Source organism: Cricetulus griseus, chromosome 8 (assembly GCF_003668045.3).
Source record: "Cricetulus griseus strain 17A/GY chromosome 8, alternate assembly CriGri-PICRH-1.0, whole genome shotgun sequence".
In the NCBI taxonomy this organism is placed as follows: domain Eukaryota; kingdom Metazoa; phylum Chordata; class Mammalia; order Rodentia; family Cricetidae; genus Cricetulus; species Cricetulus griseus.
Genome location: NC_048601.1, coordinates 73,602,506 through 73,618,260, shown reverse-complemented (window position 1 = coordinate 73,618,260; position 15,755 = coordinate 73,602,506). Strand labels below are relative to the sequence as shown.

At 44.4% G+C, this 15,755-nt stretch overlaps 1 protein-coding gene across 1 annotated transcript in view; it reads right to left on the bottom strand.

The window, feature by feature from the left end:
- Positions 1-12,551, bottom strand: part of Tacr1 (tachykinin receptor 1) — a 158,308-nt gene extending 145,757 nt beyond the window's left edge. Inside the window, exon 1 of the mRNA XM_035448853.1 lies at positions 12,163-12,551. Coding sequence (XP_035304744.1) covers positions 12,163-12,551 — 389 coding nt within the window. The remainder of the gene's footprint in view (positions 1-12,162) is intronic.
- Positions 12,552-15,755: the final 3,204 nt, after the last annotated feature.

Genomic DNA, 15,755 nt, shown 5'->3' with positions numbered 1-15,755 from the left:
TATTAGCGATCAGGATGCTAATTATCACTAATGGAGTCTTACTGGGTGTCAGTCAATGATATGAAACATTTTCATACCTTTTACTCTCCCTTTGTGACAATACCCTTCGAGGTTTCTCTTAAGGCTTATTTTTACTATTTTTTTTTATGTCTCTGTACATGCATGTCTGTGTATGGGTTTGTGCACATGAGTGCCATGCGCATGGAGGTAAGAAGGGCATGTCAGAGAACCCTGGAGCTGTAGTTACAGTTGATTGTGAGCCACTGGACGTGGTTACTGGGGACTGAGCTCTGGTCCTCTAGAAGAGCAGCAAGTGCTCTTAACTGCTGAGTCATCATCTCTCCAGGCTGAGGTTAGTTTTATTGGATACATTTTATCAGCTACTTCAAGTATCTTGATGATGTTTGCATAGCCGGGGCTTGGTAGAGTGGTGCTGGAACCTATTACCTGAGCTCATTCATACTGAGAATCAAACATGGTCCTGACACTTGCAAGGCAATCACCTTACCAAGCCAACTCTCCATCACAGATACAATTCTTAAAGCAGTTCATGAGCGACAGTGAATGCATGCTGAGGCTGAGACCTTGAGGTCAAAGTTGAAGTCCCTCTCCTCTCCCTGGGGTCCCTCCTCAGAGACTCTTCTGCTACCCTCTCCCCTTTTGCAATTATACTGTAAAAGTATAATTGCAGCCTTTTCTGTGGGCCATGAGAGGGTCAAGCACTCTGTCTCTTATCCCATAGCATTAATGGGCCACTCTGTGCTGCAATTTTCCCATGTTGGAGCACTAGGCATTTAGGTAAGCACTGTTACTGAGTTATGCTACAAAGCCACATCGCCAGCCCTGAACTAGGCACTTAGCTGCTGTGGACAGGTCTTGGAGGGCTGGATGGAAAGTAGTTTCTGTAGGTATTGACTCAGAAGGGTGAGAAAAGTAGAGCTGGAGAAAAGCCCATGGGATTGATAATAGCCTAGGGAAGATTTGCCTATGCAACCCCAGCATGCCTGAAGAGGTTGGGGATACAGTGGGCAACGAGCAACATCTCTTCCAACTACAGATCTACTCCTGGCCATTGGTATGTATTGGGGTCATCAGGAAACGATGAGGCTCCCATGGGGGTTGCCAAGTGGTATGAGGAAAAGATGGGTGTGAATTAGAACTTATAGGTATTTTAGAGTGGACAGCCCTTGATGAAGTGTTCTCTGCTGCCAGACAGCGCTATATAGCAAATGCTTAGCAATGTTTTTTCATTTGTTTCAACATAGAACAACATTTTACACATGGTTTAGGATGTATGGCTCATACACTGAGATTGGTTTTCAGATCTTCTAGTGTGTACCAGGGAGACACAGTCAGTTGGTCTATATTGAACACAGTTTAATGAATTCTTACTTTGTGCCAGGTACTGCGTATGTGCTGGAAACAGAAACCATATAGAGCATCCTTGTTTGTATGGATCTTGCAGCCAAGTGGGCAGGAGGAGTGTTAGAAACTAACACACCATAGACAGTTACAGGGCTATTGGATAAAGGCTATGGGAATAGGTAATGGCATCTCGTTTAGAACAGCAAGTCAGATAGGCTTCTAAGTAGATGTGTTCTAAGCTGAGGATTCGAGTCCTACAGTACAGGGTAGAGGACAGGGTCATGTTGACAGGATAGATGTTTTATTCTGGCTATCTTTTAAGGATTCCATCAACTATTAAAGATAATGAAAATGGAAAGATGAAAGAGTCATGGGCAGTGAGTGAACTAAGAATGAGGACGCCCCAGGAAGGACATACTGTAAAGGTTGACTTGGACAAGAGACATTAAACAAGTAGAAACTACCCCAACCCAGATAGGCAGATTTTAGTTACACACAGAAAAGGGATTTATAATGATGTGACAATCAAATTGAGCCAATTATTGAACAGAAGAAAACATTTAAGATGTGTTTGAAACTCTGGCACTGCCCTGTCTGAGAGGTTGTGAAGTTGAATTTGTTTGGAAGTAGAAAATTGTGAAGGGGGCATCCAATGCATCTGGTATTTGGAGACAGAAGCCTTACAGTCCCTGATTTCAATGGCAAATTCCCTTAGCTCTCATCCAAAAGCCACCATGGCTGTCATGTGTGGGCGTGTGCCATACATAGGCGGAAGCAATGTCCAGGGTCTTCAGGTTCTAAGAAGATGGAGAGTAGACAGACAATGATAGAAGATGTTGCAGTTGCCTTAGCAATGTAGGAAAGGAATCCCACTGGCAGCAGGGAGATTGGATGAGACAATGAATTGGAAATCCTACAGAAACAAGACGTCATTATCAATTTTATTAACATGAAATCTGCCTAGTTTCTAAGTCTAATACTAATAAGTCATTATGAGCATTTCCAATCCAGCATCCTTGAACTTCATAAAAATACGTTCTTTTCTCTGTAGCCCACTCCTCTTCTGCTCCCTTTCCCTCCTCCTTCTTCCCCTTCTCTTGGAAGCAGCAAACTTTCCCCACTTTCTTAAGGGAGTTCTTTGTTTTGTTTTCAACCCCCATCTCCAATGTGGCACTGGTTACAATGGATTCTGTACTTACCTCTTTGTTGATCCCTGAAGACTGAGTGAACATGGTCATAGTGCCCCAATCTTTAGTGCTCCAACATCTGGCACAGAGCAGATGCTCAGTGATGATTCTGTGGTTGGATAACTGAGGAGGAGCTCATTCATCCCTCAAGTTGCCACCCCAGTCCACAGTCTGAGAACATTATTTCTTTGCAGGTCACCAGTGCTATCCAACGTCAAAGCCCAATGTCTATGCCCTTGATTCTAACCAACACAATCCAACACAGGTTGTTTTTCTTAACCTTTGTCCTGAGGTCTCTTCCACTGCTCCATCTGCTTCCTTCTTCTCCTTGGGCTTGGTAGGATATTCCTGTGACTCTCAAGCCTTTCTCAGGAAATGCATATCCAGGCAGAAGAGGCATTTTCTACTTTTATGCAACCAGATGGCCACCACCATGTGCGTAGAAAATCTACAATCTATATTTTGATCCTGTACTCATTTTCTAACCCATCTCTCAACTTGTTTATCAGGCACTTTCCAGCTAAATCAATATGTCTTCACAACAAATCTAGAATAGACTGGGTTCATATCCTTCCTACTATCACCCACCCCATATTTATATGTGAATATAAATCTATTCACTCATTTAATCTGTCATTCTCCAACAAATATGTTTGAGCTCAGTGCTTTTGTCATGCAGTGTCTTCTACTTAGAATACCACCTTTATTGTCTTGGATAGGTAGGATCAACATAGTAAAAATGGCAATCTTGCCAAAAGCAATCAACAGATTCAATGCAATCCCCATCAAAATCCCAACACAATTCTTCACAGACCTTGAAAGAACAATTCTCAACTTTATATGGAGAAACAAAAGACCCAGGATAGCCAAATCATCCCTATACAATAAAGGAACTTCTGAAGGCATCACCATCCCTGACTTCAAGCTCTCTTACAGAGCTATAGTCCTGAAAACAGCTTGATATTGGCACAAAAATAGACTGGTAGACCAATGGAATAGAATTGAAAACCCTGATATTACCCCACATAACTATGAACACCTGATTTTTGACAAACAATCCAAATTTATACGATGGAACAAAGAGAACGTCGTCAACAAATGGTGCTGGCATAACTGGTTGCAGACATGTAGAAGACTGCAGTTAGACCCAAGCCTATCGCCTTGCACAAAACTTAAGTCAAAATGGATCAAAAATCTCAACACAAATCCAGCTACACTGAACCTATTAGAAGACAAAGTGGGAAATACCCTTTAATTAATCGGTACAGGAGACCGATTCCTGAACATTACACCAGTAGCACAGACGCTGAGGTCAACAATTGATAAATGGGACCTCCTGAAACTGAGAAGTTTCTGTAAGGCAAAGGAGACAGTCAGCAAGACAAAATGACAGCCCACAGACTGGGAAAACATATTCACCAACCCCACATCTGACAGAGGGCTGATCTCCAAAATATACAAAGAACTCAAGAAGCTAGTCCCCCCAAATACCAAATAACCCAATTAAAAAGTGGGGTACAGAACTAAATAGACAATTCTCAATAGAGGAATCTAAAATGGCTGAAAGACACACGAGAAAGTGTTCAACATCCTTAGTCATCAGGGAAATGCAAATCAAAACAACTCTGAGATACCATCTTACTCCTGTCAGAATGGCTAAAATCAAAAATACCAATGACAGTTTATGCTGGAGAGGATGCGGAGAAAGAGGAACACTCCTCCACTGCTGGTGGGAGTGCCAACTTGTACAGCCACTGTGGAAATCAGTATGGCGACTCCTCAAGAAAATGGGAATGAGTCTACCACAAGATCCAGCAATTCCACTCCTAGGCATATACCCAAAAGAAGCACATTCATATAACAAGGACATATGTTCAACCATGTTCATAGCAGCATTATTTGTAATAGCCAGAAACTGGAAGCAGCCTAGATGCCCCTCAACCGAAGAATGGATAGAGAAAATGTGGTACATTTACACAATGGAGTACTACTCAGCAGAAAAAAACAATGGAATCTTGAAATTTGCAGGAAAATGGATGTAACTTGAAGAAACCATTCTGAGCGAGGTAACCCAATCACAAAAAGACAAACATGATATGTACTCACTCATATGTGGACCTGCTTTATGATACATAGTAGTGACCATGCTTTATCAGAGCTGTTTTTAATGATGTTGCTCAGAATGGTTTCCTCCCAGATGATGACTGAGAAACTAATTTTAAAAAAAAATGGTGCCAAGTCCATAAGATAACAGAACTCTGCTGTTTTCTGGGAATATGTTTTTTACTTTTGTTGTTGTTGTTGTTTGTTTGTTTTTTGTTTTTTTAAAATGGAGTGTGCTGGATGTCTCTACAATTTTGTTCAAATGACTGCAGAACCTGGAAAAGCTGTTGCTGCTATTGATGCATAACATATTACCATTATTGCTATTGTTCTCTCTCTCTCTCTCTCTCTCTCTATATATATATATATATATATATATATATATATATGCTAATTGAAACTCAAATATGTGATGAATCCAAGGTGTTTCAGTGAGTGCTCACCTGTGCATGCAAATTTGATTTCATCTTTAGTAAGTAGTAAAGTTATATGCTTGCCAAAAAAAAAATGACACACTGAAAGACAAATGTCACACAATTTCAATTTTATGTATAACCTAGAAATGATGAACTTATGGGAACAGAGAGCAGAATTGTGGCTATTAGGCTTCAATGTGGGTCTTTTAACAATGGGGAAACGATTGGTTTAAGGATATAAAACTGCAGTTGGACAAGAGGCATGGACTCTGTGAAGTCTTGAGGTCTACTGAGAGCATGATAAATATGGTTGATAACAATATGCTATATTTTAAAAGTTGTGAGATAGTATACTTTAAGTATTCTCAAAACAAAAATGATGAATATGTGTGATATAACATGTTAATTGGTTTAATTTATCCTTGCCATTGTGAACATACTGTATTCTGTATCATAATTGTGCATGACTTTATTTATGAACTAAATAAATGAATGGAAAAAACACATAAAAAAGAATACCACCTTTATAAATATGTACATATATACATAAATAACCCCTTTCTGAGAATGTGCCTCCACCTTAAGCAGACTTCCTTGATCATCATCCCTGCTGACCATCAACTCTCTCCTCTTGTGGAATTTACCTATGCAATCTTGATGAGCCACATTGCCCAGCATCTTACATTATAGTTCTCTCTAAGTCAATCGTACTTGCTCAATGCAGAGCACACATTTTTTCTAGAGAAAATAAAAATTCCCAACTTAGGACCCAACACCTTGCCCTCATTTCTACAGTATTTTTCACTTTGGCAGCATCATCCCTCAAAATTCTAAACTTCTAATCCTCCTCAGCATTGATTTTCCAAGTCAATATTAACAGGAACAACATCTTTCTTATGCTTCTATTGGTATGGGTTTGCATTGAGAAATGCTCTGTATTTTCCCCAGTGTGATCTACATTTCTGCCAGTTAAGAAACATCAGTCAAGCCAGGCGTTGGTGGTGCGTGCCTGTAGGGGAACCTGTAGCCTCTCCTGCTTAGGGGCTGGCTACAGGTCTGCCTGATCACGCCCTGTGAGGGTGTGGTCAGGGTGAAGTAGAGTGAGAGGTTCAGGGCTTCGTTTCAGTTTCGGTTTTCCTTTTCGGCTTGCTGGACAGACTGCTGCCGCGCCGCCTGGCTAGGTCGCTCTGTAAGTAAGGCTTTTTCCCTATTAAATACCATTATATTTCTACTTGGCTCTGTATTGGTAATTTCCCACTATACACGCCTTTAATCCCAGCACTCAGGAGGCAGAAGCAGGCGGATCTCTGTGAGTTCAAGGCCAGCCTGGTCTCCAGAGCGAGTGCCAGGATAGGCTCCAATGCTACACAGAGAAACCCTGTCTCGGAAACCAAAAGAAAAAAAAAAAAAAAAAAAAAGAAACATCAGTCAACAGCACAAAATACCCAGCAACATCCTTGACCATCCTGACATTAAATACTCCCAGAAGTTGGGAGAACATGTGACAGAGTGTAATAGGACTGCTCCAGAAAGGAGATAAACATTGAACCCCTTTAAAAGACAGTATCTCTCTGTGTAGCCCTGGCCATCCTGGAACTGGCTCTGTAGACCAGGCTGGCCTCACACGAAGAGATCTGCTTGCCTCTGTCTTCCAAGTGCTTGGATTAAGGGCATGTGTCACCACGTCTAGTAGCACTGACGCTTTCAAGAGAAAGTCCCAAGGCCTCAATGTCTTAAAGCAACAAACTCAGATCTGATGCACAATCATACTTACATCACAGACTCCTGATTTGCTAAGACTGGGCCATGGGGTGGGTGCCTAGGTTCCCAGGGTCTCCTAGGTCTCATGGTCTCTAGGTCTATCTCAATGCAAAAGATACTGGAGTCTGAGGCCTGCTTCTGGGTAGGGGAACTGAAGGGGCTTCTTTGACATGGACGATAGCACCTGTGTCGAGCCAATAAGGTGGGTTTCAGAGGTAGATTGAAGGTCCAGTAGAGACCTGGAAGCTGGGTGTGACCTGGCCACAGTGGGATGGATGCCTGGGATCAAGGGGAGGAGACTTTGGTTTTGGTTCTGTGCTCTAGGTTCTTCTTCTACTTATCCAGAGAGCTCACTCACCCTTTTTCTTTAGTCTCCAGCTTTTGCCCCTACAGGGGCTACTCTATTTCTTGTCTCATGTTGCTTAGAGGTAATCCCATTCGTCTGATTCATTTCACTCAAAACACAAGAGTCCAGAACCAGTCTGAAGAGCAACCAATGCTTCCTCTCCTCTTATCTCACTGAAAACACACCTGCCTCTCTCAGGGAGAGAGAGAAGCCACTGCTCTTCACAGCCTCCTGCTGCTGTGTGCCTGCTTCCTGATTTGCTTCCCGGGTTGGCTTAGGCTCTAGGATCCAGATGCCTGCTGACACCTTAGAGCCCACTGATAAATGCTTAGCATCACCACCAGCTCTGTAAACTGAGGTTCCACCTCTCCAAAGCCCTGATTTGAAAGTCAAGAACACAACACACACACACACACGCGCAGCGCACACACACATCACACACACATCACACACACCACGACACCACCACATCACACACACACCTCTGCAACCAACGATAATCGAGGCTGGCGAGCAGATGCAGGTGGAGACACCGACATTGCTGAAGTTGCTGGAGAGCCACGCGGCCGCCAAACACCTAGCACGAAGAAGTAGTTCCAGGACAGTTAGGGCTGTTACACAGAGAAACTCTGTCTTGAAAAACAAACAAACAAAAAAACTTTTTTAGTTTGACACAGGCAAAATTCCTTATGCCGGATGAAGTTTTGCTGGAGAAAGAGCTAAACTCACTTAACTTTGTTTGCCTCATAAACCTAAGCACTACCTTCATAAAATGGGTGTTTTGGTGCTAAAGGGAGGGTTCAGTGGTTAAGAGCACTTGTTGCTCTTGTAGAGAGGACCTGGGTGTAGTTCCCAGTACCCACATGGTAGCTCCCAACTCTCTGTAACTTCAGTTTCAGGGCATCCAGTGCCCTCTTCTGAGGCCCTCAGCATCATGTGCTCATTTGACACACAAACGTACACGCAGACAAAACATGTATACACATAAAACAAAATAAGATAAATCTTTCTAAAAATGCCATTTCTTCTAGAGGAGAGGTCCTCCCTCCACCCAACCTCCATTTACAGAATGACTGCAGGGAACATTGAATTAATGCTGCTGTCTGCAATTAAAGTTTTATTTCTCTTCATATATTTTGGTCTTAAAAAGAAATTGGCAAATTTTAGAAAGATAGCTTAGTCAAACCACTTCAAGGAGTTTCTCCTCAGGAAAGAGACATTCTCTGAGATTTATATCTAGGGACCTGCAAGATGGCTCAGCTGGCAGAGGCCCTTGATGTCAAATCTGAGTTTTTATCTCTGGTACTCATGTGATAGGAAGGAACCAGGCCCCTGCAGGCTGTCCTCTGACCTCCACACACACCATGGCACACAACACCCCCTACAATATGTAAGTGTAAAATATTTAGGTCTAAGATATTAATTTGTAGTTACCTATAATAATGGAAAATGATTGTAATCATGTAATATAAAGCATCTACTAAGTGTTCCATTTCTTATGGTCCTAGGGATTGAACCCAGGACTCTATGTGTGCTGGGTAAGTGTTTTACTACTGAGCTACATGCCAGGCATCTTATTTTTAAAAATAGTTTATGACATGGTCTATACTAATGCTACAGTATCAGGTAACAACAATAGCTGTTTTAAAAGCCTTGGGGGGAAAATCATGAAAGCTGAAAAGTTACCGATTGACAGTTTTCGTGATGATGCAAAATTTACTCGACTTGTAAATGGAGGTGTACAACACAGACAGAAAAGTAACTATAAGCCAGCATGGTGGAATTTTTAGCTGGCTAACTATCAGTAAGGGGATCTTAAGGTAATACTTATATTTCCTTTAAATCTTATGTCTCCTTCTAAATGTTCTTCTAGGGATGTTTTACTTATCAATTCATGCATCTATCCAATCAACAGGTAGTGAGCTATCAAACCTTCTCTTTCATGCTACAGAGATTCAAACCAACCAGCTAGAACAATGCACTCCTTGATCTTCCCAGAGTTTATAATCCTTCAAAATAAAGAGGAATAGCTTTTTATCACATGGTTAGTAATTGCACTAGGGGGAGCCTTTTCTTGTTTAAAAATATAAAACAAAAGTATGATATGGAAATGCTCATAGAAGTATTAATAAGAATGACAGAAATATCTAGAATTTCTTATCAATACAATAGTGGGGAAATGATTAAATAAAACATTTATACAATGCAATACTATGAAGACATTAAGTATATTTATGAAAACCTTAAGTTTTTATTGTTTGACAGTTTCTTACATTTATAAAATGAATTTTAGTCACGTTTACCCCATCTTCCTCCCTTATCTCCCTTCCTCTCTGAGGAAACTTCTTCTCAGTTCTCAGTTCTGCTCTCATTGTCTTCTTTTCGTATGTGATCTATTGAGTTTAACTAGAATCTCGAGCCCGAAGAAGGTAAGTTGTTAATGTTTCCTATTAGTATCAGTGGAAAATGTAAGCTTCAGAAACATAGCACGTGACATCCATGGGGCAGTTAATACTCATAAACAGAGTTACAAATGTTAACAGGTGTTATTTGGGACAGGGAGGTAATGGTTTGAATTTTTTGTGGCTATGCTTTTTCCGTTTCCAAAATCTTCTGCAATAAATAAGATTTAATTTTATGTCAGAAAAAAAACATGCTGTCATTTTCAAAGATTTGGTTCAGAAGTTGTCTGTTAATAATTCAAGGGACATTAAAATATTTAGCATCTCTTGTAAGCATTTCTTGTAACTGCATATCTATGTTGGTGGAAGGAGTGAGCACTCCCTCAGAGACAACTTACCACCCCTTTCTTTCTACAGTGTTCTTGGGGGAGAATGAATGGGCATGCATGCAAAAGACACCTTCATCATCGGGAACCAGAGGGAATGAACTCCCAGAGTGCTCTTGAAGCTGAGCAAGAGCAGGAAAGTGTCCTTGGGGCACATGAGTAGACCACAAACCTGGGTCCTGACTCTAATTTGAAGTGTAACCTGGACCATGACTCTGTCGACACCCCTGAGCTCCTTCAGCACATAGCAAACACCTGGTCTTCCTTGTGCTCTGGCATCTGAGATCCTCAGAGCCACTGGGCAGTTGTCCCACTGCATTAAGGTCCTGTCATGATTTATAAAAATAAACAACAGTGGAGTTGAAATTTGGCTCCCTGCAACAGTCTATTGTGAAGACCCCAATTCTGATTCCCTATCTTAATTTCCTAAGATCCCTAGAAAAAGCAGGTCATGGAACATGTTCCTGTGCAAATCAGAGGGAGAGCGTGTCTGCTGGTGCTCCATCAGCTGCCCAGTGCATAGGTGGCTCACACCAATTGGCAGGTCTCCCTGAAGCTCAGGCAAGGCTCCATTGCAGAAAAAAAAAAAGAAAGAAAAAGAAAAAGAATCGACTCAGCTCTAATTCATGGAACAATGAAAAAACATGCATGTATAGAACAGAAATGCCATGTTTCACTGTACTAATATATCTTGCTACACATAATTCTGGAGATTATTCATTTAGTTTAAGGAATCATCCATAGGTTAACTGAATTTGTCAACAGAGAAATATTTACAGACACACCTCATTTTCAGCAAAACCAGTATCTGAAAGCTGGCACAGTCCTAATGACAAGCTTGTAAAACAATTCCTTTCATTAGCACTTTGAATAACTGGTTTACATCCTGCACTTAAAATACAAATTGATTCACACAACATGTTTGAACTAAGACACATCATGAGGAACTTATAAATAACAGTTGTATGCCACTGCCAAGATAGGAATGGGGATTTTTCTTAGTTTTTAAAAGTATTCATTCACTACAGACACTAAACTACAAATCATACATGGCCTTCATATGAAAGAGGGTTGTAATTTGAGGTATTTTTTCCTTGATGTTTGTATCTAATACTTTCCTGAGGTTTCTCACAAACAGTAATGGCAAAACAGTCTACTTTCAATCCCTGTGGCAGTTGTCAAACACACTTTTACATCTCAGTAAGCACCGGGTAGCCCTGTTCATATAAACCATGCATGAAAGACCTGGGACACCCATGGGAAAGTCAATACCAATAAGTCTGTGCTGTAATCACCAATTTCCCCTCATGACACCCGAAGAGCCATTCATTCCAGAACGCCAGCCTCTGTGTTTGGAAGAGCCAACCTTTGCAATTCCAACAGGCTTCTGAAACCCTAATCTGAGGGTTGGAGGAGACTGGTTTTCAATTATTTCTAACAAGTAGGTTTCTCTGTGGATACACTGGCTAAAAAACATTGACCTTTCATAGAAAAAAATAAATTGAGGAATCCCCTTGGGCAAGCTTCCTGAACCCTTGCCTGGGGAAGCCCTGGCTGGGAAGGAACCTGCTTCTCCATCCTGAGTAGGAGACTCCTAACAGCACCAAGATGCTAAATGAGAACCTGAAGTATTTCAAGATTGCAGTCAAATGGTTTACACTCTCGAATAACACCTGAGAGTAGAAGTGGGAATGGAAAGTTCCTGCATCTTCAGGAAAAGGTGAAAACAAATGAGGGGTTTGCTGAGGTATACTTAAAACACAAAGCCACATTAGAGTGCGACACAGAGTGACAGATCTAGAGGAACCCAAGAAGCCCTGGGCAAGGCCAAGGTCTCTGGCCAAGCCCTTGGTATCCCACATCCAGGCAATAAAGTAAAAGGAGAGAAAGAATGTATGGGACAGAGTAAGACCAGAGTTACAGAGACTGGAGGGTTGGTGGGTGGATGCGAAAGGGATGCTACGAAAAGGACATGGAAGTATTGAAAGGAAGAGAGGCTGATGAGGAGTGGAAAAATGATGAGAAAGAAAGATCCCGAGGATCTGGGCTCCTAAGATCAAAGGGACCCAGAAGGCTGGCAGTCAGAGCCCCAGGGCATAGAGGCACAGTCTGGTTCCCCAGACACACATCTTCCAGCCCCAGACCTCCTTAGCAAAATTGCAGTACTCTGGTGCTTTCTCAGTTTTACAGACTCACCGGTCAAAGGCCACAGCAGTCATGGAGTAGATACTGGCGAAGACAGCAGCAATGGGGAAGAAGTTGTGAAACTTGCAGTAGAAGAGACCATAGTACCACTCGTTGTGGACTGCGTAGGTGAAATTCACCACCGTATTGAATGCAGCCATGGAGGCTTCGGCAAAGGCCAGGTTTACCAGGAAATAATTGGTCACTGTCCTCATTCTCTTGTGGGCCAAGATGATCCACATCACCACCACGTTGCCCACCACGGAGGTCACCACGATGACTGTGTAGGCAACTGCCCAAAGGACAATTTGCCAGGCAGGCTGCACGAACTGGTTGGACTCAGAAGTGTTGGTGGAGATGTTGGGGAAGAGGTCTGAGGCCGCAGTAAGGACGTTATCCATTTTGGGGAAAGGCAGCAAAGTCCTGGCTTCTTTACACACACACACACACACACACACACACACACACACACACACACACCCCTCTTTGCTGCAAAACCTTGTTGCAGACTCCTGAGGCTTCAGGTCCTGCCACGCAGAAGGTGGGAAGTTTCCCGGGCAGAACTCAGTACTTGTTAGCAGGAGGCTTGCTCAGAGGAGCAAACGCTTCTCCTGTGTATGTTCTTTGCCTGGCCCCCTGTCTCTAAATTCCTGCACTTTTAATCTAGGCTCCGCTTTGCATCGAAGCAGTTGTACTTCTCACAGTTCTAGGCGGCAAGACAACCCCGCCTTTCTGCACCTGCTGCTGCTACCAACTCCCACCAACAGGCATTCAGCGGCGGGAAAGGCAAAGCTGGGTGCTGCCTGAGGGCTTGAAGGGGAAGGAGGGCGGCTCTCAGCCCTGCTTGCAAAAGTTCTGGTCCTCTGGCCGGATTCTGGGGTCCGCATCCAGCTGGTGAGTTCCCTTTTGCTTTGCTTCCTTGAAGCCTTCTCCTCTGCTGCCGCCCGCCAGCCCGCAGCTTCTTGGTCCTTCTGGGCTCAGGAGTTAGCAGAACCTTGGCAGGCTGCACACGAGGCTTTTATAACCCGCTGCAGAGACGTCACTGTGAAGGGGCTGTACCTGGGCTGCGTACTCTCGGGTCCCTGAGCTCAGGCAGGCAGCGCAGCAGCTGCGCCAGCTGTTGGCAGTTGTGTAGCTCCACCACCGCAACCACCACGCCTTCTGCTGCTCGTGACCTGCCGTGGGCGTTCTGCAGGCCAGACGAACACAGCACTCCGCGAGGGGGCGACAAGGTGGCCTGGGAGGAGAAGACCCAGATAGGGTCCTCAGAGGGAATCACGGTTGTACCAGGGATGCTAGCAGAAAAAGAAGGATTTTGGACACAGCTGAAGTGGAGGACAGTTAACTCTGTCCTCCGGTGTCCCAGAGTTAACAGCCACGGTGCCCCGCGGGAATCTTTATCCTCTACAGAAAGGCTAGACTGTGGGAGTCAGGCCAGCATGGGAGTGGATAGCCGACAGACACTGTGCTCGGGTTGCTACCAAGCGGTGACAGGTGACCACACCCTGCTTCGGAAGTCCGGAGGACAACTTTCCTTGTGTTAAGGAAACCCCCAGATACCTAGCTCTGTTCCCTGGTGGACTGATTCCTCTCCCCCGCTTCCCAGCCCCCAAAGCAGTGATGGGCTCCAAGCATTTGGGATACCTTCTTCCCCAGTCACTTGGATGACTTGGTCCCTCTCTAGCAGCAGCTAGTCTGTGCTTTCCAAGGGAGCCAGCGACTACCCCTCTCCGCTGCAGACACTGGGGACCATGCGCAGCTCTCTGCAAAGCTTGGTGAGTGCAAGAGCCGGGCACAAGCTCGATGGCCTGTCGCCCGGACTGACAATTCTGGGCTCTTGTCCAGCACCCTTTGCGGATTAGTTTGCCCCTGCCAACCTCGCAGCCTCCTTCCCTGCGCCTGCCTGGCTCGTCAGGCTAGGTGGAACTGGAGAGGAACGAGAAGGGTCTTCACCAGGTCCCCCTTTCCAGTCTTGCAGCCGGACTGACTGGCAATTTTCTGCCTGTCCTTTTACCCCATTCTGCCTGGCATTTTCAGGCGGTTTCAAAGGGCCAAGTTGATAGCTGGACAGGGATCAGATGGGCAAGGCTCCCCTGCAACATCAGCCCTTTTGAAGAAGCCTAGATGGGTCGAGCTCAGGAGTGTGTTCCTGGCAGGTTGCCCTCGGCTAAGCTCCAGGGGATCCCAGCTGCCCCTCAGCGGGTCTCCTCCATCACTGCAGTTCCAGAATCTGTGAGATGCCCGCAGGGGTGGGGAACACCGGTTGGTTGCTATGGGTTGCTTCCCTCCTGGCACCAGGAGAGAATGCCTTTATGCACTAGTTTAGCCTGTCGCACATGAGGTGCTTTGAGGCTGTGTAATTTATTGCCCAGGCTTCAGCCAGGCTAATATTGGTTCCTCTGGTACGGGGAGGGAAGGGGCAACTAAACTCTGGTTTTGTTGAAGGCTGAGATTTTGGCATTTAAAGGAACCGAGCTTTTGGTTTGCAGGTGCCTCCCAGGTATCCCTAAACCCCTAAGGCCCTTGGAGCAAACTCCTGAGATGCCTTTCAGGGAACAGCTCCGTGCTGCTCCCGGATTGAGAGGAGTAGCTTGTCTTCTTCACCTCAGATCTGTCTCTATTGAGCGGGGATACAGAGGATGAGGGGAGAGGAATTGAGAGGGGCAGAGAAAGCAAGTCCTTACAGGTCAGTGAAGAAAGGGGCAATGATTACACAAAGTAGGCCTTGTTTCAGGACCCAACAAGGGAAATTGAGGGAGGAGTCTGAAGTGTGAGCTAGGACTAGAAGGAGCTGCGGTGAGACAGAGGCTTTGTAAATTGACCCATGTCACTTTGGTTAAAGTCCGGAGAGCACCCTTTTTATCTACAGCCATACCTACAGTGTCTCCCTGAGCTTCAGTGTCTCTCTGAGCTTCAGGACTTGTATTCATGAGGCTGGCTTGACTGGTAAAGATATTTTAAATCTTGGGTACTTCCTACTTGCTAAAGTTAACATCTCTCTCAGGAAAACCAAGCATACTCGTGTTGGGTTCACAATTAGTAGAGCAAGAGCAACAACAACAAAAGTCTCATCCCAAAATGGGAGGTGTCACTCATGCTGTGAAGGTCGGGGGATGTTCTCTGTAGCTTCCTTCTGAGTAACAGATTTTTCACCTAGGACTGATTGCACACCATAACTGCACACCTTGACTGACTGCACACCCTGACTGACTGTACACTCTGACTAACTGCACACCCTGACTGACTGCACACCCTGACTGACTGTACACTCTGACTAACTGCACACCCTGACTGACTGCACACCCTGACTGACTGTACACTCTGACTAACTGCACACCCTGACTGACTGCACACCCTGACTGACTGTACACTCTGACTAACTGCACACCCTGACTGACTGCACACCCTGACTGACTATACACTCTGACTGACTAAACACTCTGACTGACTAAACACTCTGACTGACTGTATACCCTGACTGACTGCACACCCTGACTGACTGCACACCCTGACTGACTGCATACCCTGACTGACTGTACACTCTAACTGCACACCCTGACTGACTGTACACTCTGACTAACTGCACACCCTGACTGACTGCACAC